General features: G+C 49.8%; 1 protein-coding gene across 1 annotated transcript in view; it reads right to left on the reverse strand.

Annotated features, from left to right (window-relative positions):
• Nucleotides 1-1,609: 1,609 nt before the first annotated feature.
• Nucleotides 1,610-23,487, reverse strand: part of LOC119455548 (homeobox protein Hox-B5) — a 67,316-nt gene continuing 45,438 nt past the window's right edge. The window contains exon 2 of the mRNA XM_037716951.2: nt 1,610-10,122. Within this exon, the coding sequence (XP_037572879.1) occupies nt 9,836-10,122 (287 nt within the window). The 3' untranslated portion in view covers nt 1,610-9,835. The remainder of the gene's footprint in view (nt 10,123-23,487) is intronic.

Genomic DNA, 23,487 nt, shown 5'->3' on the forward strand with positions numbered 1-23,487 from the left:
GCTCGTCGAGCCAGTAGCGGGAAACCAACGCGACGGTGGCGTGTTTGTGTGTGTTGTCGCCTTGGCTTGCCGTGACGCGCATGCAGGAACGGGCGGCGCGGGGCGCGGACAGTCGGCGGGCCCACGGCCCAACTGCCACGGCACCGTTTCGGTTGAAACACGTGGTGTGTGTGTCTCTCTCTTGTCTCGTGCGCCGAGCTCTACAGCACGGCGGCGGTTCTGTCGGGGGCCCGAGGGATCGACCATGCTCGATGCGAGCGATGAGCGAAACGAGCGCGAGCAGCACTGCGGGGGAGCCGCTTTCGCGGCGGGAGAACGGCACGGCGGGCGGCGGCGGAGAATTGCGGAAGCTTTACGCTTCTTCCAAACCTTGGCTCATATTTTGTTTTGTGTCTGTTGTGCGTTTTCGTTAGTGAACCTGAAAGCTCAAAGCTTGCGTCAAAGCTCTTCGTTCGTCGAAGCGCCATCTGGGTCCTTTGCCCACCGTACGTGCTACGTGAATGTGACGCCGAGGCAGTGAAGCCGACGCGCTACATACGCGAACGAAAAAGCTGGAAGATGAAGCTGAAGTAGTTGAGAGTTCAGAGGGCGCCCTGAAATAAAGGAAGAACGGTGGAACTAAAAATGTTAGGCGTAACGTTAAGAGACAGGAAGAGAGCGATGTGGATCAGAGAACAAACTAGGATAGCCGATATTCTAGTTGACATTAAGCGCAAGAAATGGAGCTGGGCAGGCCATGTAATGCGTAGGATGGATCACCGGTGGACCATTAGGGTTACAGAATGGATACCAAGAGAAGGGAAGCGCAGTCGAGGTCGGCAGAAAACCAGATGGGATGATGAAGTTCGGAAATTTGCAGGCGTAAGTTGGAATAGGCTAGCGCAAGACAGGGGTAATTGGAGATCGCAGGGAGAGGCCTTCGTCCTGCAGTGGAGATAAAATATAGACTGATGATGATGATGATGATGATGATGATGATGATGATGATGATGATACCGGCAAGCCAAAAGAGTGCTGTGTTTTGGTCGAGTGTCGGTCTGATTGTGGATTCACCACTCTTGATACCTGTTTACTCATATACATCAACGCGGCTTCTCCGAAACTCACTTGGTCGCACGTAGTTCCTTGTTGCGTTTGCTGCGTTGTTTGATCGTTGCAATCGTCAATTTCATGCCTCTATAGGAAGGACCAGGTGCCACACGTCTGACACACAATAGCAACTCGGCTACACAATTTCAAGAACAATGTAATATGGAGCACACATCGGGTCCTTGTGAAAGATTCGAATGATAAACAAAGTAACAATAGAGCAGCCGGGGACATGGTACCACGAGAGCAGCGAACAGGATGTGCCACTCCGTGGCTTATAGGCTCACAGCCTGGAATTTTGCGGAGTCCACTGAAGTGAAAGGCGGCTTTCACGTAAAAGATTATCGCAAGCCTTAGCGTTGATTCCAAATGTTCTCTCTGGAATTATGTAGGCTACGGAGGAATTAAGACCGTTGTTTCACTAAGTTTCGGTGCTTCCGAGGTCCATCTTTGGCCCGGCCACGTTCGTGCGACGAACTGCATGATCGCGTCCGTCGCCAAGGGTCAACACAAGCCAGCGTTGTCCGTGACATCAACCACATTTTAATGACAGCTTAGTTCATACACAGTTCATGACTTCCAAGTAATGCACTGGTATAGCAAGAAGGTGAGAACGACCCGGCTTTGCTTGAAATCACCCACGCATGAGTACACTAACAGGCATCGGACAATTTTTTTTTCCGCTCACAATTTTGTCTCGATAGGAGGTCCTTTCGTCAGCGTTTCCATTTTGCACACAAACAAAACGGGGTGCCACTTCGGATCAAAGCGTTGCCATGGTTGCTCCTCCCACCCCCATCCCCCCCCTTTTTTTTCCCCACCACAACCTTGCAACTTGGCCGTATTCTCTTTGCACCAACCGCAGCTCTCTGAGTATGCTTTTGCGTCACACGACTCCATCTCATCGCGCGGGAAACAAGAAACGAAACAATAAAACAAGAGACGTTTACACACTCGCGGTGACGAACTATACACTATTAGGACCGGGATCAACACATGGAAAGGGGGGGGGGGGGAGTGAGAGGGGGCGGTAGGGAGGGAACGAAGTGGTCAGGAGGTACGACACTATGAATTATGACAGAACCAACAAAGGTAGGGCTTCACGTCAATACATTGTTGTAATATTCTTTTTTCCTTCCGCATGAACAATGGAATGCGACATTGATGTGGTGTAGATGCAGCGGCGTGTGTGTGAGTGTATATATATATATATATATATACTTTTTTTCACACTTCTTCCTTCTTTCTCGCTTGATGTCGCGTATACAGCTATGTGCACCTCGTTTGTCTGTATATGCGGTATTTATATAAGTATCGAGCTGCCGGGCGATCCTGATGAAGGGTATCAAATATTTACACAGAATAGTCTCGAAAAGGCCCAGTCTCTCTTGCACGGTTTTCTCGCTCGCCTACAGAGGGGGGGCTTTCTCTCTCCTGCCGTCCTACATGCACCTGACGCCGGAACCAAAGGCATTGCTTTTGTTTTGTTTTATTATCCGCCTTATATACCCGCTCGAGAAGTGCGGAGCGGGAAATAAAAAGCTGCCTATACGGCGGGCGGGACATGCACGCACGCACGGGCAACGGACGCCTAATACGCTTCTTCCTTCCTCGCCCAGGCGAGTCTAAAAATAACGAGCAGCTTCCAGTCACCGCTGCGCGATCTCTGCTGCTCGTTCCTGCGCTGCTTACAACGACGACGACGAAGAACGACGACGACCACTACGCGCGTAATCCTATCTGACATGTACACACTGCTCTGGAGAAGAACAGGGTGCCTCCGCAACCAGCGTTCGATATCCGACCAAACTCCTGCGTGACGCGCAGTTACCGAACCACGCACTGTTCCTCAATGACTACCGCACCTTATACACCGGTCCAACAGCGGCGCGCCGCGGTGCTGAGGGGACCTTCTGGCCGTCACTTACAGCTTTTCAAAAGTTCGAAAAGAGCTCTGGCATAACGGTGATTACCGCTTAACCTTACCCCACCAGCAAGCTGCCAGCTTCTCCTTGCTTGCTCCCTGCCCGGTCCCACTATACATGCACAGGTGGCACCCGGCATAGGGCGGTAATGATATAACGACCAACTTGGAGTGACTCTTAGGACCAACGCTACGCTGAAACGTTCTTTTGCTGCTTTTGCCGTGCTGATACAATGGAAATGCAGGATTGTGAGCTTCAGTCCCGTAGCAGTACAGTTAGTGACGCAGCTCACGTCGGTCTCACACGTACAAACAGGACACGGGTGCAGCTAGTGTGCCACTGATTTGTTGTTGTTGTTGTTATTTAAAGTGGACTTTATCGATGTATTCGAGAAGCGCGAGACGAATTGATATTGGGCTGCAAGCACTTGGCCTACAGAGATGCTGCGATCTGAGATAACCATACTCAGCTGGAAAGACGCATCAATATTACTGCTGCACCTGCAAGTTTACCTTGTTATCGACAGCAGCAAAAGAACATGTGGAGCAGGCCCGTAGCCAGGAACCTTTTCAGGGGAGGGGGGGGGGGGGGCACTTGCTGAAGGCTCTGACTATTTGAGGAAAGCACCTATTTTTCAATAATTATTTTAGGTAGAGATCAAAATTACGGAGGGGGGGGGGGGGTTGGTCGGGCCCCTGGCTACGGGCCCCTGGCTACGGGCCCCTGGCTACGGGCCTGATGTCGAGTCTTTTCATTTGAGAACACGAGGAACTTGTCAATTGTGACCACATTAGGCTTACAAACGTTGTGAACCTGTCAGGCTTTCAAAGCATGCTTTTGAAGCAAGTACTCGAAGTCTAACCGAAGAGTCAGTGACTACAAAGCGCCCTTGGCAGCGTTCGCAACAAGGTGCACATAGAAGCTGTAGCAATGTCGTAACTTGCTGACCGGCACTCTTCAACTCAAATACTCTAATCATATGTGTACGCCAAATGCTAAGCGCTGCAAAGGCTGCATAAAAAATGTTCGTCGGCGCTCGGCTACAGCCGTTCATCGCTGTAGCTTCATCTTTGGAAACGGCAAAACTTCAGAAGACAGGCGTGTGCCGCCTCTGTAAGGCGTGATCGGCCAGAAAGGTGAAAAGACGACCCTCAGCACCACGATGTACAAAGGACTGCCTTCGCGCCGCTGTTCTCGTACGCCTCCCACTAAAATGAACGTGGATGGAAAGCACTACATAAATAGTAATGTTTGTGTATACATATATATATTTATATATATATCTGAAAAAACTGACTTCGGATTTTTTTCCTTCTTCAAATAATTCGGGTCGAGAGGACTCGCCATGCAAATGGCGCTTCTATACAAGCAAAGCGGTGAAATGGACACAAGCGTCGGCGTGCGATTGGTCGGTCGGGCGGCGTCTTCGCGGCCCCGCCTACTTTTGAAGCGGGCGGGGCGCGGATGACTTCAGCTGTGGGGAACGAGTGTTTTGTCTATATCTCTCTCTTGGGCGAGATTTGGCAGGCAGAGCCCCATGGCCGTCTCAGTAAACATTTTGTTGGGCGCAAAGAGCGTTCCCAGCGAATTAACTGCTCTTCGGACCCTGTGCACTTTTGGAGGAGGTGCCTGCGAATCAATGAATGAGAAATGCGCGAATATTCAAATGATCGAATGTCAGTCGAGTATGTTTGTTTGCAATCGATTGAATATGATGTTCGACTTCTTCGAATATTCAAATGTGGACGAATACATGTGATTATTATGTAACAAGGCCTGTGAACTTAGTCTACCAGCCGTTGTACAGTGCCAATTGCAGGTCAACCAGGACCTGCTGTGAATTCTGACTTTGTTTTTTCATCCGCAAGCTGCTCAGCTGAATTGAGTATAGAAATGCGTGCATTGAAGGTCATAAACAATATATTTCTGGACTAACTCCTCGTCCACGTAAGCAACAAAAAGGTACTCCGTCTTCGATTCGACATCCGAAGTCACACGTTTTCGAATAATCGTGTTCGATTAGAATGGGAAATGTCACTATGCGAACGCGAACTGAGACTTCTTTGCGAGGGCTCGCACTTACCGACCATTCTTACAATTTTCCGCGGGGGTCGACCCTAAATTGCTGGCCCCCCGGGCCCCTGCGTTCACCCCTGTTTATTATTCCAACGCGTCCACTGCGCGACCAATCGCACGCCGTGACATGTTTTATGCAAGGCGAGACGAAACTCTAATGGTAACCGTGTACCGGTGAGCAAAAAGCCAAAAACGGTTTTCCAACCTCTGTCACGGTATAAATGCAAACGCAATAAATTAGCACTATAAGGAGAGATCAGCAAATCGAGAACAATATGGCACGAACCACGATTCTCTTGCTTGCCTCCGAACATACATCTGTTTCATCAGGTTTCTTTTACCATAGTTGTTTGTTTCCTTCTTGGCATGACTCTGTAGCACATCATCGGTTCACTCCTCAAAAAGAGAATAAAATAAACACGAACCAACCAGTAAATGAGCAGCACATATTCACACTCTTTGAAATGGTAAGAAAAAAAAAACTCATGTAAAATAACCTATGTACACAAGAAATTCACAACCACATTCTCAAAACAAGCGTATAGGGTTTCTCACCGAATGCTCCAGGTAACATGTGAAAATGTAAAAATAAAATCAATATTGTACATTCCTTCTTAATTTCACCAGTGTTAGTGGTGTAGGCGTAAAAACCTGAGACAAGGAAAAGTAGCACGCTGGTGACCACAAATAATAATAATAAACAGCCAGTGAACACAGGTTCATCTCTCCATACATTCCACTCATAGCCAGCAGGGGGCCAAACAAATGCACTGAGCCATCGGTGCGAAAAATGAAGCAAGCAAAAACAGTTCGCTCGTGTCACGAAGAAACGAAGCATTATACCATTCACAACACCTTTTTCGCACAACAACACTTCCAGGAAAACAATTGTACAGCTATCAGAGACCTCAACATAACACGCTCGGCTAGGAGGGCAAATCTATAGGAAACGAAAAAACAAAGGGGGCACACTTCACACTTCTCGTCAGCTTCAAATCTCTTTCACTCGCGTTCTTCTTAAATTACTGAGTTTCAACTTTTTTTGCCTCTGCCTTGGCTTCTCTTTCCCAACCACCTTTCTTTTTCCTTTCCCCATCAGCAGTGAGCCACTCCAGAGCCCGCCGTGTACTGACCCCTGAGTGTGCGCTCACGTTAATACGACACTTTTCTTTCGCCCTGCGTCACTAGCTTCACCTTTCAGCTCCCGGTTGTTTTCGCGTGGCATGCCTAAAGACACCGACACACATTTAGGCACCGTCTCACATAGCGTCCACCGTGTATAGGCATCATCACCCAAAGCGCGTCAAAAAGTCAATCCGTATCCGGGAGAGAGAACAGTTTCTTTCTTTTCTTTCCTTGTCTCTTTGCCTTGGCCCGTGTATTGTCGAACGCTGCGAGCTGCCGCTGCGGCTTGACGCCTCAGCAGCGCAGCTCGGCGGTTGGAGGACGCAGTGGCGAACGATGACGTCGCTTGAACAATTGCAGCATTGGAGACGATAGAGGGAGAGGGGGAAAACAGTTCGTGGTCACACAGTCCTTCGCGTGTGTTTTGTGTGTCGTTCCTCCTTTCGGTGTGTGTGTGTGTGTGAGAGTGTGTTTTGTGTGTTTTCGCGAGTGTGTGGTACAACTTTTAGCTCTCTCTCTTGTTTTTGTTTGTTTGTTTGGATCCTTTCTATCACTGCCCTGGTTACCCCCTCGTTTTACTTTACAGATCATACATACTTTATATATAAATATATCTTTTCTTTTTGTTCCTTCTTTTCAGTGTGTATGTGTGTGTTTTCAGCGGTGTCACACACGGTTTTTTTTTTTTTTTTTAATTGGGTGCCGTCGGCCAGTGTTGGTGACGTGCGCCGCCGTTGCTTTTAGAGCGTATACACACTTGGCTCGAGGTGCGTGGCGTTGCCTGAGAGTCTGTTTTCAGGGCACGTGTTTTTCACAGCACACAGCGCTGACGAACGAGAAGAACGCAACCCGTTGCTCCTCGTCTCCATCACCGTAAAGTTCACTCACTCACTCGGATGAGGAAGGGTGACGGAGGAGGGTGGTGGTCGTTGATGGTGACTCGCTTGCGCGAGCGTCCCGGGTGCTTGTCGATACACGACTCTTCCCTGGGTGACACGCCGAAGAAGAAGACACCGCAAGGCGACGTTCATCTGGCGGGGAGAGGCCGTACGCATCGTAAAAGCCAGTCCTCGTATACTTGGAGGCGTGTTCACGGCGAAGGCCTTTTCCGAGTCGCTGCTTCCTCGAAGTTATACGACGGTGTTTCCACGCCTCGGAAGGCGTTCGGACCAAGACGATGGGAATGGGTGAAGTGTGCGCTGGTTGGTTGGCGCGAGTCGTAATGGCTCGAGCGCGCAGCGTCGGTCACGTTTCTTGCCTTGCGGAAGTCACTGCCACACGGGTCGTGTTTTCCGAGTATGGTGCTCTTTCTTTTCTCTTCTTTTTTCGTCGTCGCTGTTTTGTCTCTTGTTTTTGTCGTAGTATGTATATACCACACGTATGACCGCGACATGCACTCCTGGGGAAAGCTATTCCTTGGCCGGATCCCTTTTGTGTTATAAACTGCTGGTATGCCCGTCAGTCAAATGACGGCAGGCAGTTTGCTTTTCTTCATTCTTTTTTGCCCTTCTTGTTATACGACTTGTTTGCGCGATTTTCGCGATGTGAGTTTGTCGTATAGACTTTTAAATTTCGTAAGGATCCACGGCCTGAGCTCTGCTTAGCCCATTATGTCGATCACCACGCGCGTAGATAAGACAGTCGTTGTTATTCTCATGTTTGTTTGTTTGTTTCCCGAAAAGACGTTAGCTTCACTGCTTAGACACACCGCACGAGATAGCTGCCTTCCTCCGGTGAGGAGGATCAGGGCTGCCTTTAAACAGTTCTGCTCGTTTCTTTTTTTTTTTTTTTAGTTTTGGTTGCGAAGCGTAATCTCCGATATAAAAAGGCAGTTAGTTCGTTTTTTTTTATTTTTTGGAAGGGCGAAGCTGCGACGAACTCATCTGGGCAGGTTATCGACCGGTGATGAAATGCAGGCCAATCGCAACTGTCAATTCAAATTCAGCGAAAGATTGCGGCTATCATGTTTCTTGGGCCTGCACATATGTCTACCTTAAATTACTCCTACACTGTTCAAATAGCAGAGTGCACAACACCGAACAAATTTGATTTCCAAAACCGGACCGTCTGACGCTTTGGCCGTTATCAAATGATAATAGCAGCAGAATAGCATTTCTGAAGCCTTGTGCTGGTACGCAAGGCTCCGGCTGGGTGTGCTTCACCACACGTATGTTACGTGGCACGTTTTCGATACTCGTCTGAACTCGCTAAATTGGTTGCATTCCTTACAACGTGAGTTACAATGCAAGTCCGAAGCGTAATCCACCAATAGCGTGAACTCTTTTTTTGTGGGGGAGCAACATAATTAAGTGTACCGCTCGGCAATTTAGCTATGGGTGGGCAAAGAGTTGAAGAACCGGCACCAGATGGCGTTCGTCGGAGCTCGCTTCACTGAGGCGGTGTATGCATGGCGGCGGATGGTTCTTTCTTTCTTTTGTTTCTTTCGGGCCATTTGCTTGTGGTTATTTTTTTTTTTCTTTCAAGTTTGGTCACGGTACGTTTCCTCCGAGAGAAGTGAAAAAGAAGAAGCTCTGTACGCACATGGCAGCCGAAAGCAAGCAAGGGTGGAGGGGGAGGGGGGTTGCCATCGGTTCCAAAGGCATATGACGGACAGGTTTTGGGGGAGCTTTCCGATAGAAGCCGGCGCGCGCATCAGAGGAAATACAGCCGCACGTCGCAAACCGCCAGGTAGGAATGAGTATTGTATTGTAAATACAGAAAATAGTTTTTGAGTCCTGTTTTGAAATTTCGGAACTTCGACGATCTCTTGTTTGTCATGGGCCTTGGACTAGACGGGAATAAATTGACAAGTTAACGCTCAGGACAGTAGTCGCCCTGGCGCGCCAAATAAAAGCAAGATTCTTTCGAGATACAAGAACATCTTGCTGGATGATAAAGGAACCACGCATTAAGCAGGTCGCAGTATCCGGGAAATTACATTTCTTAGGATTGGTGTGTTTACATCTGGGAGGCGCCAGTGGAACGCAACTACCTCGCGACCACTTTGCGCGCGTGTATTAGACAGATCCCCTGAGTAAGTTGAAGTTGGCGACGGCAGCTGTACGGAAGGTAAACGCTGCGGTTAGCATAGGAACAGAACTAACGGTGGAATGACGCTTCTGCGTCGAGTTTCGCCACCGAATTCGCGTGTAAGTGAAATTCCTCTGATCGCACGAAGGCTTCAGTTTTCGTTTTCGAATGTGAGTTCGCCGGGGTTATTGTAATTAATGCCGCCTAGCATGCGGGAGATCAGTCGAAAAGGGATCGGTTTGACAGGCGCGTCTCGTAACCGCGCGCACGCGTGAAGTTGCGAGTTCGAGGAGCGACGAAAGGGGGGGAAAAAGAAAAAAAAAGAAAGAAAGAACTCTAAGACGCCTTTCACGACAGAGACGAAGAGCTTAAGAAAACGAGCGAACTTGAACAAACGAACTATAACGAGGCGGTATCGACTGTACTTTTTTTTTTCTTTCAATCTTTTCTTCTTTCCCTTCGCGTTATTTTTTTTTCTTTCCCTCGTCTCCTTCCTTCATTTTTCTCGTCTGTTCTGCGGGCATGTCGAACGGGAGAAACAAGAGAGGGCAAACAAACGGTTGTTATGAGAACGGCAGCAACTGCCCTGCCTACGCCTTGGTTTCGCTGTGCATGTGCGGATGGTGGTCGGGGATCACCTGCGGGATCTGGGGTGGAATGGTGTTGGCCATCTTGTGCTCCTTCTTCCACTTCATGCGCCGGTTCTGGAACCAGATCTTGATCTGCCGCTCCGAGAGGCAGAGCGCATGCGCGATTTCGATGCGCCGCCGCCGCGTCAGGTAGCGGTTGAAGTGGAACTCCTTTTCGAGTTCCAGCGTCTGGTACCGCGTGTACGACGTCCGCTGCCGCTTGGTCTCACCCATGGCGTTCACGCCGTCTGCAGGATAGAGAGAGACAAAAGGAGGAAAAAGAACATTAGGATTGCACGGGGTTCCAAAAGGAAAAGCTATGGCGCATGTGGGGTTCTTTCTCATCAAAAAACGCTTTTGTCGTCTGTTTGTGGGCGTGCGCCGTACGTAGCGCCGTACCTTGCGCGCCAGAGCTAGCGCGCGTGGACACAGGCATTCTAGTGTCTGCGCGTTCGTGCGTGTGGTCGACGCCTAATGGTGCTAAATCACAGACCACCATGCACGGACGGCGCACAGAGGGAGCGTCCTTGCAAAGGCGTCCCTCTTCTTTTTCTTCCTGCGAAAATCTTCCGCGATTACAGGCTTTATTTCTTTCTCTTTTTTTTTCTTCTTTCTTTGTCGTTCTATTCGGTTTCTATTTTCTGCCCACTCCACGCTTGCGCGGAATGTCTTCACCTGTCGTGTGCGATGCCAAAACCGGACGGTATACAGCATCGCCTGTTCTTTCTCTCGTTATGACGTCGTGTGACGCAAAAATAAACATCCGCCTTTACTATATATATATACGCGTCCCAAGCACTTTTCTGGCTGTTATAAAGTAAAGGTTAAACTGCTGTTCTTGATTTTTTATGATTTCTTGGAACAAGGTATACGTTTGCTAGTTACAGGCCCAGCTCAATATTGCGGAGACGTGCACGTGTAATAGCATAGAGGAGACGCACTGTATGGCGTATAGACGTATACCGAAACATAGCGGTAAGCTTAGATGCGAGCAGCACAGTGCATGGCGACATCTCGCGTCCCTGCGCTCAACCGTATAACGCGAGGTGGAGCTTTTATTCCAATGGCCGCCTACATGCCACACTCTGCGGTGGCGTAATCATGTCGCTATAGCATGTTTATACTGTGATCACCGTGAAGGTATTTTCGTATCCCTGCTTTTGAAAGTCGAACGACACAAGAACGTTTCCAACGCTTTACAGCCGGTCACACTGTCACACTATGTCACTACCATCAGGGTTGTGTCCTCACACGCCTCCCACTATACCGGCTTAAAGCTCCGCTATAGCATGTTTATACTGTCTCCGCTACATTTAAACTCCCTATAATAACAGAGGCCTTCTTTTAGCTAGCGAGAAAGTTAGATATTTTCCCATGGTAACGAGTGTCTTCTCTCACTACGTTTTGCCCGTCCACCGGCTGCACATATGTTAATTACACCAAATTGACGCTTCCCGGGAAAGTATTGCGAGTTAGCAACACAGTGGAACCGCAGAGGCTGTTTCGCAACTTTTGGTTGTTCTAGCCCTCTTCGGTATGCTGCACTGATACTTTGTTGTTTCCATTCATGGCACCCTATACAGTGTAATTATTTGGATTCTACAGCAGTCACATCGCTCGGAAGGCTCAGAAACCTCCGTAAATTTATTTCTATTTCCCGCCGGCTTAACATTTCACTCAGTCCCGCACGAAGTTCGTAATTACGACCAACGCGCGAAAATTCAGAAGACCGCAAGGATTGAAAGAAACCAGCTGCAGTGGCGCAATCACAAATGGAAGGCTCCTTCCAGAAAAAGGCACCGGCGCTCATGAGCGTATACGACCGTTCCTGTATTTGTATTCCGTGTTTTGGCAGGTTAGTCAAAAAACTACTAGCTCAGACCAGTTCGGTCTAAACTATACCGGCAATTTGTTCGTGGCTTCGCATGCACAGCGGCTGTTGCTGACAAACGTGCATACGCGTCAAGGTCGAGATAACATTGCCGATAACTACGGCAAGCCTCATTAAGCACTGCCTGAGGCGGCACGAGAACACAGCATCGAATTACGTGATCGTTATCACGTAGCTACGCGTAGGGGTTAAAAGAGAATGATGAAGTGAGCCTATAGAGCACGACAGTTTCATGTGACAAAGACATTCGCTTTCGCGAGCTCCCACTGGGACAGTATACGCGGAAAATATTACTGAAGTCTTTATCGCTTATTCATAGTCTTCGATGAAGGCTCTAAGCTTGACTAAAGACTACTTTAATGTGCGGAATAGAACTCATACAGAGTGCTTATTTATGAAGCAAAAACATTTGTCGCATCAGCTTCGATAAAATGGGAACTACGGGCCAAATGGCTCAAACTTAACAATATATATTGCTCCTCACACACACACAAAAAAGAAAAAAAAAACATTTATTTAAAATTCCAGGATGGTTTACATTGAAGCGAAGCCGGATTTTCCGACCCATGAAAAGTGATATGTACAAGGAACTGCAGAGCTAGCTAGTGTCGTAGGCTAAGCTCATCAGTTACGTTAAATTGATGTGTGGATTGCGTTGCACTTCAAGCATAAAGAGCAGATCATAAAGAGCATAAAGCTAGATCAATACATACAGTTTCCTTTCCTGTTAATACGCGGTGTGCAGTCTATATATTAATTTTAACGTATAAATAAAGGTAACGTATAGGTCCAAATATTAAACAGGTAAATAAGAAATAGAAGTTAAGGTAAAGTCTAAATAATAAAAAGGAGAACGTCGGCCTTTAAAATCCTATAACAGCAAATGATGTCAGTGAGGACGTTGCTTCAATATGTGGCTATTTGAGAACGTGAGTGGCGAAAAGACTTCTCAAGAATCACCACCGGCAAAAAAAAAATAATAATAATAAATAGTGTATTTTGGTACTTCTCCGCCTATAAGACACCGGTTAACTCTTTAATTGCGTTCTGCAGATCTTTCTCACATTCTCGCGTCTGCCTTGGAGCAGTCATTCCGGTATTCTCACGTTTATCTTGGCTTACGCGCAAAGTTCACTAGCTATATAAAAAAAAAAAAAAGAAAACGCTCGCGTTGGCAACAGGCAGGACAAGGCCATTTGTATGAGCTACGAAAATGAAGATGCCAAAGAAGGTAAAAAATAATAATAATAAAGAAAGAAAGCGCAACCAGAGAAATGAACACGTCTGCGAACACGACGAGGACGCGAGAGGAAGCCAGGGAAAAGAAAGAGGAAGCTGTTTACCCAAAGCGCGCCTCGCAATTTGTAAATGGCGGAATAAATAAATTATGCGCACGTCAAGGGGCGGCGGAGCGCCGCGGCGGTGCCGGCGTCTCGCGCAGAGACAATCGCCGCCGACGTAAACAAAAAAAAAAATGCGGCTCGCACACGCACACAGGTCGCGCGACCGTATAAATCTTGAGAAATTAATCTTCGCAGGGAGAAGGAGACGAGGAGTCGGCGCGACCGGAAAGGAACTTGGTGGCGGTGCCGAGAGGCGCAGCGAAAGAGGTGGCGGCGGCGGCGGCTGCCGCTGCAGTCTGCGGCTTCCAGAGACGGAAGGTTGTAGGGGGGTGTCGGGGGAGTGGGGGGAGGGGGCGAGAAGACGCGAGAGGCAATGAGCGAGGCTTCGTCCGGTCGTCGCCGGCGCGATGGAAGGAAACCCCGCGAATGCGCGCCTCTTCTTCCGTCGTTCCTTCATCTCTCCGCGCCACGACACGTTTTCTCCTGTACTCTTTCGCAAGGCTTGCCTGCCTAGCCTTTTATACTGCCCGCTTGCGGGAAGGTGCTCTCCGCTTCACTTCATCCGAGCCTGAACTGCACTGCCTCCTTGGCTCGTCTGGCAGCGCTTGCCTTCCCCCTGCCACTCCACTTTGCAATCCTACTACGGCACTTCTTTGCCTCGACGTCCTCCTGGTAACTCCTTCTTATGCGTCTCCGCTGCCGGCGAGCCTTTCTTTTTTGCTCTCATTTCGCGCGCGTGTGTTGACGACGCGCCTTTACTGCTGGCTGCCACGAAGCAGACAGGCGCGGGGAGGACTCGAGGGAGGGATCGGCTGAAGTCGCGACGCGTCAGTGGAGCGGCCCGCGGGCATGCAGCCGAGAAGCGAGGCAGTGATGGTGGGGGCTGCCCTCACGCGAATGCAGGCAGGCAGGAAGGCAGCCAAGCAGGCACGCACACACGCCGCTTCGCTTCGCCCCTGGTCGTCGTCGGACACGCTCGCCTGGGCCTAACCTCAAGAGGCCCGAGAAAATGAACCCGTAATAATTGCGTGTTCCGCCCTTTCTGACCATTCACGGGCGGGGAGGTTGATGCATCGCCGCTGAGAAACCGGTCTCCGCCAGAGAGAGCCTTTCTTTCTTTCTTTAATATATTTCTTTTTCCTCTCTTCGTTCACCGGCCAAGCAGAGCGCGTTCCTCCGTTCACTTCTCGGGCTGTTTTGCGCGCGTATATTGAGCTTGTCTTGTCGGGCTTCCGTAGACGGGCTTGCACTCCCCGTGCCTGAGGCGCACTGTCTGCTGCTGCCACCAGCAGCAAGCAGCAGCCACTGCGTCCACTCACTGGCGGCGTCGTCGTCACTCGGCCGGGATCGTTAATAGATCACGAACTCTTCATATCCGAAGAGCCCCCGAGCGGCACCGCCGAACGGAGGTACTGACGCCCGGAGGGACGTCAGAGCCTTCTCGGGAATTTCCCGGCGGCTTTCATTTAGCCACCGGGAGGTGGCGCGTGTGTGCGCGCGCGCGACAGGGTGCGTTGACCGGCTACAGTCCGGCACAGGCCGGCAAGAGCGGGGCGGCGGCGAGAAAACAAGTTGCAAGAGCGGGCCCCTCTGGCGAGCCAAGAAGCCACGCAATAATGCGTGCACGGGCGTGATAGAAAGGAGTGGCTTTTGCATCGCCCCTATATACAGGGAGGAGAAGACGCCTGCATGCGAGCAGGTCCAGCCGCGGGCAGAAAAAAGCACGCGGCGGCTCCCGCGAACGAATTTTCGGTTGAGCGTCTCTTTCCTTCTATCACTCTCTGTTTCTGCTTGTTTCATCGCGATGTCGCGAGCAAATTGCTTTCAGATCGAAGCGGAGATCGCACCGTGGTGGCCCTCCGACGGTTTGCAGCCGGGCACGATGATGGCCCGGAACCCATTGGAAGTGCAGCGCGTGCAGTGCTTCTCCTTGCCAACCCTTCGAGCAGCGCAGTGGTGCCCGGGGCTTGTCGGTCTGGAGATATGCATATTTAATGCGAATCTCATTTCCGACGAAGGCGCTGACTGCGGCGACAAGTTTTTTTTTTTCTTTTTTTTTTTTTTGCGCAGTCGGGACACTGGAATGGTTAATTGCCGCCTGGAGAGCGCTCTGTAATTTGGAACGTCGCGAGAACAGGGAGCGAGGGCATGCCGGTCGTGGAGGCAAATCCACCCTTCGGCACCTCGGCACCACATTTAAACCGAATCGCGCGCCCGCAGTGATGCTTTGCAAAGCAAAGCTGCCCCCTTGGTATGCGTACGTATACCCTGCAGAGAGGCTGCGCCAACCAGTCGTTACTGGAATGGCTGCATTCGAGAGTCCCATCGTGAGATATAGCGCGGTTTTCCTCGCGGCGCTCATTCGTGGGAGCATACCGGTCGCGCCTTTTTTTGTGCGAAGGAGATTGATAAAATGCTTTTCATTCTGGCGCGTATAGACTTGAATCCTTGTGGGCGGATTTGCTCTTGCATTCCAACCTGCAGCTAAGGGGACGAACACCTCCACAACTTATGCTGGAGGAAAGTAAAAGCTTGATTCACAAGGCTTTTCGTTCCTAAGACCTGTTTGCCATTTGGCTGGCCGTCTTCGCTAATGATATATCTAACCTCACATTCACCTGCAACCTGCTCTTACAGACATTTATGGAGTAAATCTTCCCCTGGGGGAAAAGAGCCGTGAGCTACACCCATGATTATATAGGCGCATGTTAAAAATTATTAACGTCGTGCATACAGGATTTCAAGCAGGTAACTTCGCACTGGTAAGTTACTATACTATAGTTTATTACTAATGATTACTGGAGGGAAACCCGACGCTGAAGTTGTTCAATTACAGTGAGGATCACCGGTATTATGTGGATGTTTCTATCATTTGGCACCGCTTCATTTAGAAATCATATATATAGTTGCTCTTTTGGTGCTATTTCAGGCCACAACGTCTCGTTTGCTTGACTCGCGAAGTGTCCTTTTACTATGTTTTTTTTTTTTTTAAGCTCAGATATACGTCTTGTTGTCGAGTAGTTTCCAGAAAAAGAATAATCAGATACTTTAACGCAAGTTTATAGCAAATTCCAGCTGACGTTTGCACAGAAGCCCATATTTAAGTTGTTTTAGATAGTCGAAACGGTGCTGTAAAGAGTCGTATGTTACTCTAATTACGGCCACAAGGACAAATTGCAACTAAGTTGCAGCTTCAAAACAAAGTATCACGAGCAAACAGCTCATGCGTCTAGAAATCATCGTGTCTGTTTCTTTTTATGTCCTAACTCTCCTATAGCACTTTGCTTTGAGCGCTCTGCTCCATGGTGGCTCAAAAATCAACACGCAGAGAGAGAGAGAGAGAGAGGGAAAGGCAGGTTAACCAGAGGCGAGTTTCTGGTGTGATAACTTTTATATACCCAACGCTTTGTCAGATTTGCGTTCACCTCCCACATAGAGATCCTTACAATTAGGTAATGCTTTATAAACAGGGATGGTTATGTATAGCAGGGTGACCAAGTGGTATACGAATTGAGTGTAGCTCATCTCTCCTTTCATTATCTCCAAAATGGCAGTCCTAAATGCTTATGATGTCACAGGTTAAACAGAAGTGACATTTAAAATTACGGTCTCAGCAAACGAACGTATGTCGCTTGAACAATAATACGGCTTATAGAGATTTAGACCTGCAGTGTGATCGAGCTGTCGGCTCTTGGCATAACCGTCGACATTACACTATAACGTACTACATAGCAGACCTTGAACGCTCAATCGCCTCGGTCACTTAGGACCACATTCTTTGGCGAGAAGCCGCAGCCGTGACCCCGACTTGCGGCATGATCGCCACCGTTATATGCAACCTGCACAGCAAGCGATTTATATACGGGGCTTACAACTCGTGCCGACGTCAGCGACGCGAAAAACGCAGACCTTGCTCCTCCCGACGTCCCAACAAAAAGCAGAGCGCTGGGAGAGTCGGGGCCCAAAAAAGAAACAGAAGACATAGATAAAGAAAAAAAAAAGTTCGATGAAAAAGGAAGAAGCGCAGCTACGTTTTGAGCCGGCCCCTCTCAGAGCGCGGGAAACGTTGCCGCCGCCGGCGCGCGCTGTACCGTCCAATCGAGAGCGGCCAGCACACACACAGCGGGTCCCCGACAGGCGGTCGACTTGACGCTTGATGAAGATGAACGAGAGCGGCGCCAGACTCCCGTCCCGTCACCAGTCGCAAACCGACGCGTGGGCGAGGGAAGAGGCGGCGGGGTGACGTGGGACCAGTGTGCGTAGCGAAGCTATACGGGCTTGACACAGCAGCACTGAAGCGGGCTACGCGATAACTGAAGGCGCCTAGCCCGCGCGAGTCCGGATGTAGCAGCAGCAGCAGCAGCCGCCCGAGACGACGCTTTCGTCGGCGAAGAGGAACGCGCACCTTTAGCGGGGCTGCATGTACAGTACGTCTTCGTGGGGAAGCCCCCATCGCCTCGTCGGAGCCCGCGTTTGTGCGTGTGTTAGGGAAAGCCGCAAGCCGCCGCTGTATAGCATAACGCACACAACACTGCTGCGTGGAAAATGATCGATCCGGGAGCTGTTTTGGAGCTGCGGTCTAAGAGAAAGGCTGAGGGGAGAGTGCGGACTAAGAGAGGGCGACGGGATGGGGAGAGAACGACTGCCGTGGGGGCGTTCGGTTGCGACGGCGTATTGGGCAGCGTGGAGAGGTTCTGGAGTCTGGACCTCTCCTCACAGGGGCTGCATGTAGTAGTACGGTACGTATATGTACGCGAAGAAGAGTGATAAACAGCCGGCGGACACGGCTGCATGGTTCTCGGCCGAAGCTTTCTGCGAGCCCGTTGCGATTGTTGTCGTGGTGGCACAACTGCGAGGCGCACTTTCTTTCTTTCCTTTTTTTTTTTTTTTTTTCGAGTGCCCGCGGTGATGGATGGGGGGCCTGGGAGAGCGGACAGGCGGCCGAGGCGGCGCATCACGCATGTTGTGTTAGTGCGCACGGAACACACACACGCACCGCGGCGCGCGCACGCACGACAGGCTGATTGGTTCGAATCGCTGTGAAACGACGAAATGCGGTGACGCGCGCGTTTGTCTCCTCACCCTCGGGGAGGCGACAGCGAGAACAGTTAAACGAATACAGTTGGCTCGGGAAAAAAAAGAAAGAAATCGATCAGGCGCGACGTCCGGTCAAGGCTGATGTCGCACCAACCGGGTTGGGTGGCGACACCGGAACTGGACAGCAAACCAATAAGCGGCGCGACTCTTCCTTTTGTAGTACAGAACTGCACGCCTTTTCAATGTGTCTCTGGAGCAGTCGTTTTCGCACTTTCAGCGTAAATGTCGGTGTACGATCAAGTAGCATTCCACTGTAAATTGTATGATTGAATTGGTGCCTAAATGCCTAAACAAAAGTCCTTCTTGAAGCTTCCTGAACACCTGACAGAACAATCACGAAGCTAGCACGCTGACGTGTCAGCCATTATTAAAGGAAGAAATTCTTAATAGGCACTGATACTTCCCCTGATTAGTATAGTTTTAAAACACAGTGTTAATAATGCTAACACTTTTTATTAACTGCATGCTGTCAAGTTCCTTATTCAGTGCATACGTATATACTGCGGTAAAACAGAGATAAAAAAGAAGACAGGGCCACTATTTTGTAGCGATGCCTTCCGCTCGATTCTATGCCACTCTTATCATCCACCGTTCACGGCCGACTGATCCCACTGATAACGCGCGCGGAGCGTCGCTCTGACCATGCACTGAAAGCGCGGAAGGGCTTCAGTAAAGGCGTTGTTACAATATTGCGACTCAGAACTATGTAATCAAAGATAATTTCTAATGCTGTTAAGCGACTGTACTTGGGCACATCGCCGTGGCTGTCACTGTAGCGCGATACGTCATTTTAGTTGCCGTATATGGCCGTTACTATGTAGTTAATCTCACCCTTTCCTGTCCTTGTTCCCAGCTGATTTTTGTCCCCGTTTCCCCATCATTGCTTGGTAGATTCAAGAGCCACTCGGGACATATACTGCCGGGCTACAATTCTCACGTTAGCCTGATTGCATGACGTAATGGACGTGATGGGCCTACGTAGCGAGATGGCTCGCGCTTTGTCTTCAATGCTCTTGCGGGCCGTTTTATGCTTAGAGCTGCGATACCATTTTTCCCGTTCTACATCTTTCACTTGCCTCTTCTCTTGCCTTTCTCATTATTGCTGGCTGACCTACATGTTTCAGCCGTGTTCTAGACAGCTGCGGTGCGGTCAGTAAAATTACCACTTCCTTTTAACGAGTATTTTGCTCCATTACTTACGTCCAGAACAACAACAAAAAAGGAACGTTCTAGAGCAGTTAGCCTTATTGTTTCAAATTACCCTGGTCTAACTTGACCCAACTCGACGCATGAACCTTGTTTTTTTTTTTTTCTGTTGTGAAATTAAGTACTCCTAACTCAACTAAGCTGGAAGCATGGATATAGGGAGCTATTTTCCACGAGTGAAATTAGGTTCTTCTAAATCGATTCAGGCCAACGCGCGGACCGAGTCATTCTCCTTGAATGAAGGGGCTAGCGCTAGCCCTTCAAATCTGGGAATCAAACGCGCGACCTCGGGGTCATTATACCAGTGCATGGGGGGCCCCGTGTAGATATATACTTCATTGTGCATTGAGACTGGTACACACAAAGAGGAGCGATTGCACGCAAGCGCTCGTTATACGCAATTCAATCGCAGACAAAGAACACTCCTACTATGACCCCTTGTCCCCACCGCGTTTTAACCGCCGGTGGTCGGGACGGCGGACAGCGTCTCGTCGCGAGGGCTCCGGGACACTGTGTTCTGCGCCTGCGCGCGCTGCCACGCTGACGCACGTAAGCCCAGCGGCAGCAGCATGCATGCAGGCTGAAGAGACCGTGGCCAAACCGGCGCTGTCTCGCCCTTTTGGGCGCGCTGCTTGTGCGTGTGTCACTTTTTTTGCTCCCCCGCGATGCATGCATGCGTTGGTCCCTGCGCGATGCGCAGCCTGACTGTCCTGCAGCAGACCACACCGCCCCCCCCCCCCCCCTCTTGCATCCCCCCACCCACCCTCGAAGCCGGCGGCGACGAAGTAGCTTGCACGAGCGTCTCGAATTCTGCTTTGTCCGCGGCTCCCGAAAAAATGTGTCTACCTTGCGCGGTCGAGGGACGCGCTCTCTGGCTGCCAGTTGTTTATCGCGACCGAGGCACCATTTTTCATTCGCCGAGTCCAGCGCAGCGGCATTGTGATGGATGGTCGCTGCGAGCTCTTTTGAAAGGCAAGTATAAGAAGCGCCCCGTGCATCTCTTTCTCTCCTGCTTCCTCTCTCTCTCTTTCTGCCCCCTTCGCTCTCTCAATCGCGCAGCCAGAAAGCAGGCCGAGGCACCACCGTTGGCTCGCCCGCCCGCCCGCCGCTTGCCATCGGGTCTGTGGCTCAGCTTCGAGCCGACAGGCCGACCCGCGGTTTCTACTCCTGTCGAAAAAGACTGCGACCCCCTCTCCCCCCCCCCCCCCCCCAACCACCAAACACTTCCCCCCTCCTGGCATGCCCCAGGTGTCTCAGTGTGCGGCCGCGACGTGCCACGGCTGCAGCTATGGCAACGCTCCTTGCTTAGCTGCCCTGTAGCTCCCTGCAGTGCCTTCGAACGTGCACCGTTGGGCTACGCTTCTGGCGAACACGCGTGTACTTACACCCCCCGTTGCAGCCGCGTCGGCAAGGTTCCCCGATGTGATACAAGAAGGTATACGGCGCCTGCCAGGTAAACGCACGGTCCGTCCTCGGCTGGCATTCCTTCCGTAATGGACGTTCCCTGCTCTTGGCGTTTTCGCTCGGACCTCGCGTCCCTGTCTCTGCTGCGACTGAGATATTTATTGCTGTTATTCTTTGCGTCGGAATTCATATTCTCGTCGCTCTTCGACCCAGCCGGCCGCGCGCAAGCCGCGTGGTAGATGAGTTGGAACGGACGTCCAGTGACAGCAAATTCGGGGGCGCGTTAAGAAACGAGCTTAGGCGTCTTCACACACTCGCGTTGCATGGCAGCCTTCCAAGACTGAGGCGCGACGCGCTTTCACCAGATAACTTTGCCTTCCGCATCGCGAACATTTCGTCCCCTTTTCGTCGCTGTAGTTTGCCACTTGTAAAATGTCGCGAATTAGAAGCAAAAGTAATTGTCCTTGTTGGCATGCCGCGGCTTATAACGTGGAGCAAAAGGAGACAATTTTCGCTCGCGTAGATACAAAGAAGCTCACTTTCTATGTGTAAACACTGTGCAGTTGTTTTCCAGAAAGAGAGGAGCCCGGAAGGCGGCCTTCGTACGATCGATTGTTTAAAATATATTTCAAGGGCATAAAAGAAAGAAACGTGTCGCGCTTATTTACTTTTTCTGGGATCCAAGAGACGAGATAACGGGGTGGACAAAAATGAGAAAGAAAGATCTGGAGCCGAATAGAATAGAAGAGTAACTCACGGGACAATGCAAACTTATACATATATAAATCGAAAGCGACTGAGATGCAGCGCCATTTTAGTCCATTCGTTACAACACACTGAAGCTGTAGTTTACTCGATGCTCAAAGGCGTGCACCTGAGTGCAGGTTGGTTCCCAAAGCCGCACATTTTGCCTAGAAAAAAGGAGACGTGGGCGGGAGCTAACGGCGCACGTGCGCGCGTGTGTGCACAAGTGGTTGTATATACATATATAGTTAATGATGGCGCCCGCGTCCATTCTTCTTGCTCTTTCTGCATTTTTGTTTTCAAATTTGTTTCCCTTTGTTTTGCTATATAGACATTCGCCGCGCAAGAAGCATTGTCACGGTGGGAGCACAGAAGGGCTCCTACAAAGAATAGCTGCTGCGCACACACTGCGAGCAGTCTACAGTTTGAAGAGCCAGCAAGCCTATAGAATGATTGCGCAGCTGCGGGCAAGCCACTATAGAGACGCCGCCATGGCGACTGAGCCACAATGAACGACTGCGCATGCGCCAGCTGCCATGCTGACAGCTTTGTCCACGATACGCGCGCGAGCTATATATATATGTCTCCCGAGCCCGCACAAAATAAGAACGACGACTTCAACGCAAGCAGTGAAAAATCACATCGCCTTCCGTCCGACGGCTTCGACCGCATCGCTATATTCTGCATGCACAAAGTGGTCACGGAGTGAGACTGTTGGTGTAACAAATTTTCGTATGAGACCTCGTGTATCTGCGGTGCTTTCGCCGAGCGCCCTTTCAGGAGGGCTATATGTATACACTTGAAGTCTATACGCCTAACTTCAGTTTCATTGCGAGAAATTGCATACCTTATAACCAGAAAAAGAAGTATATCAGGGCCCTTATTAGCTTTAACTGTTCCTATATGAGCAGGGGCTGGCCAATCGTGATTTTGGACATATTATTAGCCAATGCGGCCGGCCAATAGCAAGAAGCGCTACCCAAAGAAAAGCTTAGTGTATTCGGCTCAATACCTATAACGTACAGGACATATAATGTACAGACTATAATGGACTATAATGTACAGGAATACATCATGAACACAGTCAGCTGAAAGGAAAGTTCAAAAGTCTGCAAGGGTTCCAAGTGCAATCTTTAAATGACGTTGGTGTGTTCACATACCAGCGTATACACGATTACGTAAAGGCAGGCTTGGTGCCAGCAGGGCTCCCGCCTTCTCCACATGAGTCAAGTTCAAATTTTATTGGCATTTTGCGTACAACATAGGATATAATTATTGGGGCTGATAACATTAGGAGGTCCCACAGTTATAAAACCTACTAAAACAAAATGCATGTATATGTGCAAATTACAGCGTCATAGTCCAATTCCGTAAATATTTATGTTACAAAGTAGTGAAAACGCAAGAAATCAAAATAAAAGCAAACAAAGCAACAGACAACATTGTAAATCTGGTAGTTAATAACGAGCTTTTGAATTTTAGCACATACCCTTTAGGGCCCTCATCAGTACACGATTTTAATATCTTCCTCGTTCTTATGCTATGTCTCACCTATACATATAGATACGTCCTATCGTCTACGCGTGACGATCGTCAGAAAATCGCTCGCAGCCCGCTCGCACGATCGTACATCAGCTGATGCTTTCATATGCACTTGCGACGTGCAGGAATCACTTTCGCTTGAAGTTTCATTAAACGGCTTTATACACTGTAGAACAAACCAATGCTGCGTGCAGCTGTACAGCATACGCAGTGCTATTTCCACCAATTCGCTGAAGCTCCTGCTCGATCACCTGTAAACTATATTTAGCCTGCTCCGCTACACGATAGTGTGATGTATATACGCAAAGAAATAAAGCAAATTTCACGCTTCTCACAAGTTTCAACGTGCGCATGTACGTTCAATACCGTGCTATATTTAGACGCGT

The sequence above is a fragment of the Dermacentor silvarum genome, chromosome 6 (assembly GCF_013339745.2).
Source record: "Dermacentor silvarum isolate Dsil-2018 chromosome 6, BIME_Dsil_1.4, whole genome shotgun sequence".
NCBI classification, from domain to species: domain Eukaryota; kingdom Metazoa; phylum Arthropoda; class Arachnida; order Ixodida; family Ixodidae; genus Dermacentor; species Dermacentor silvarum.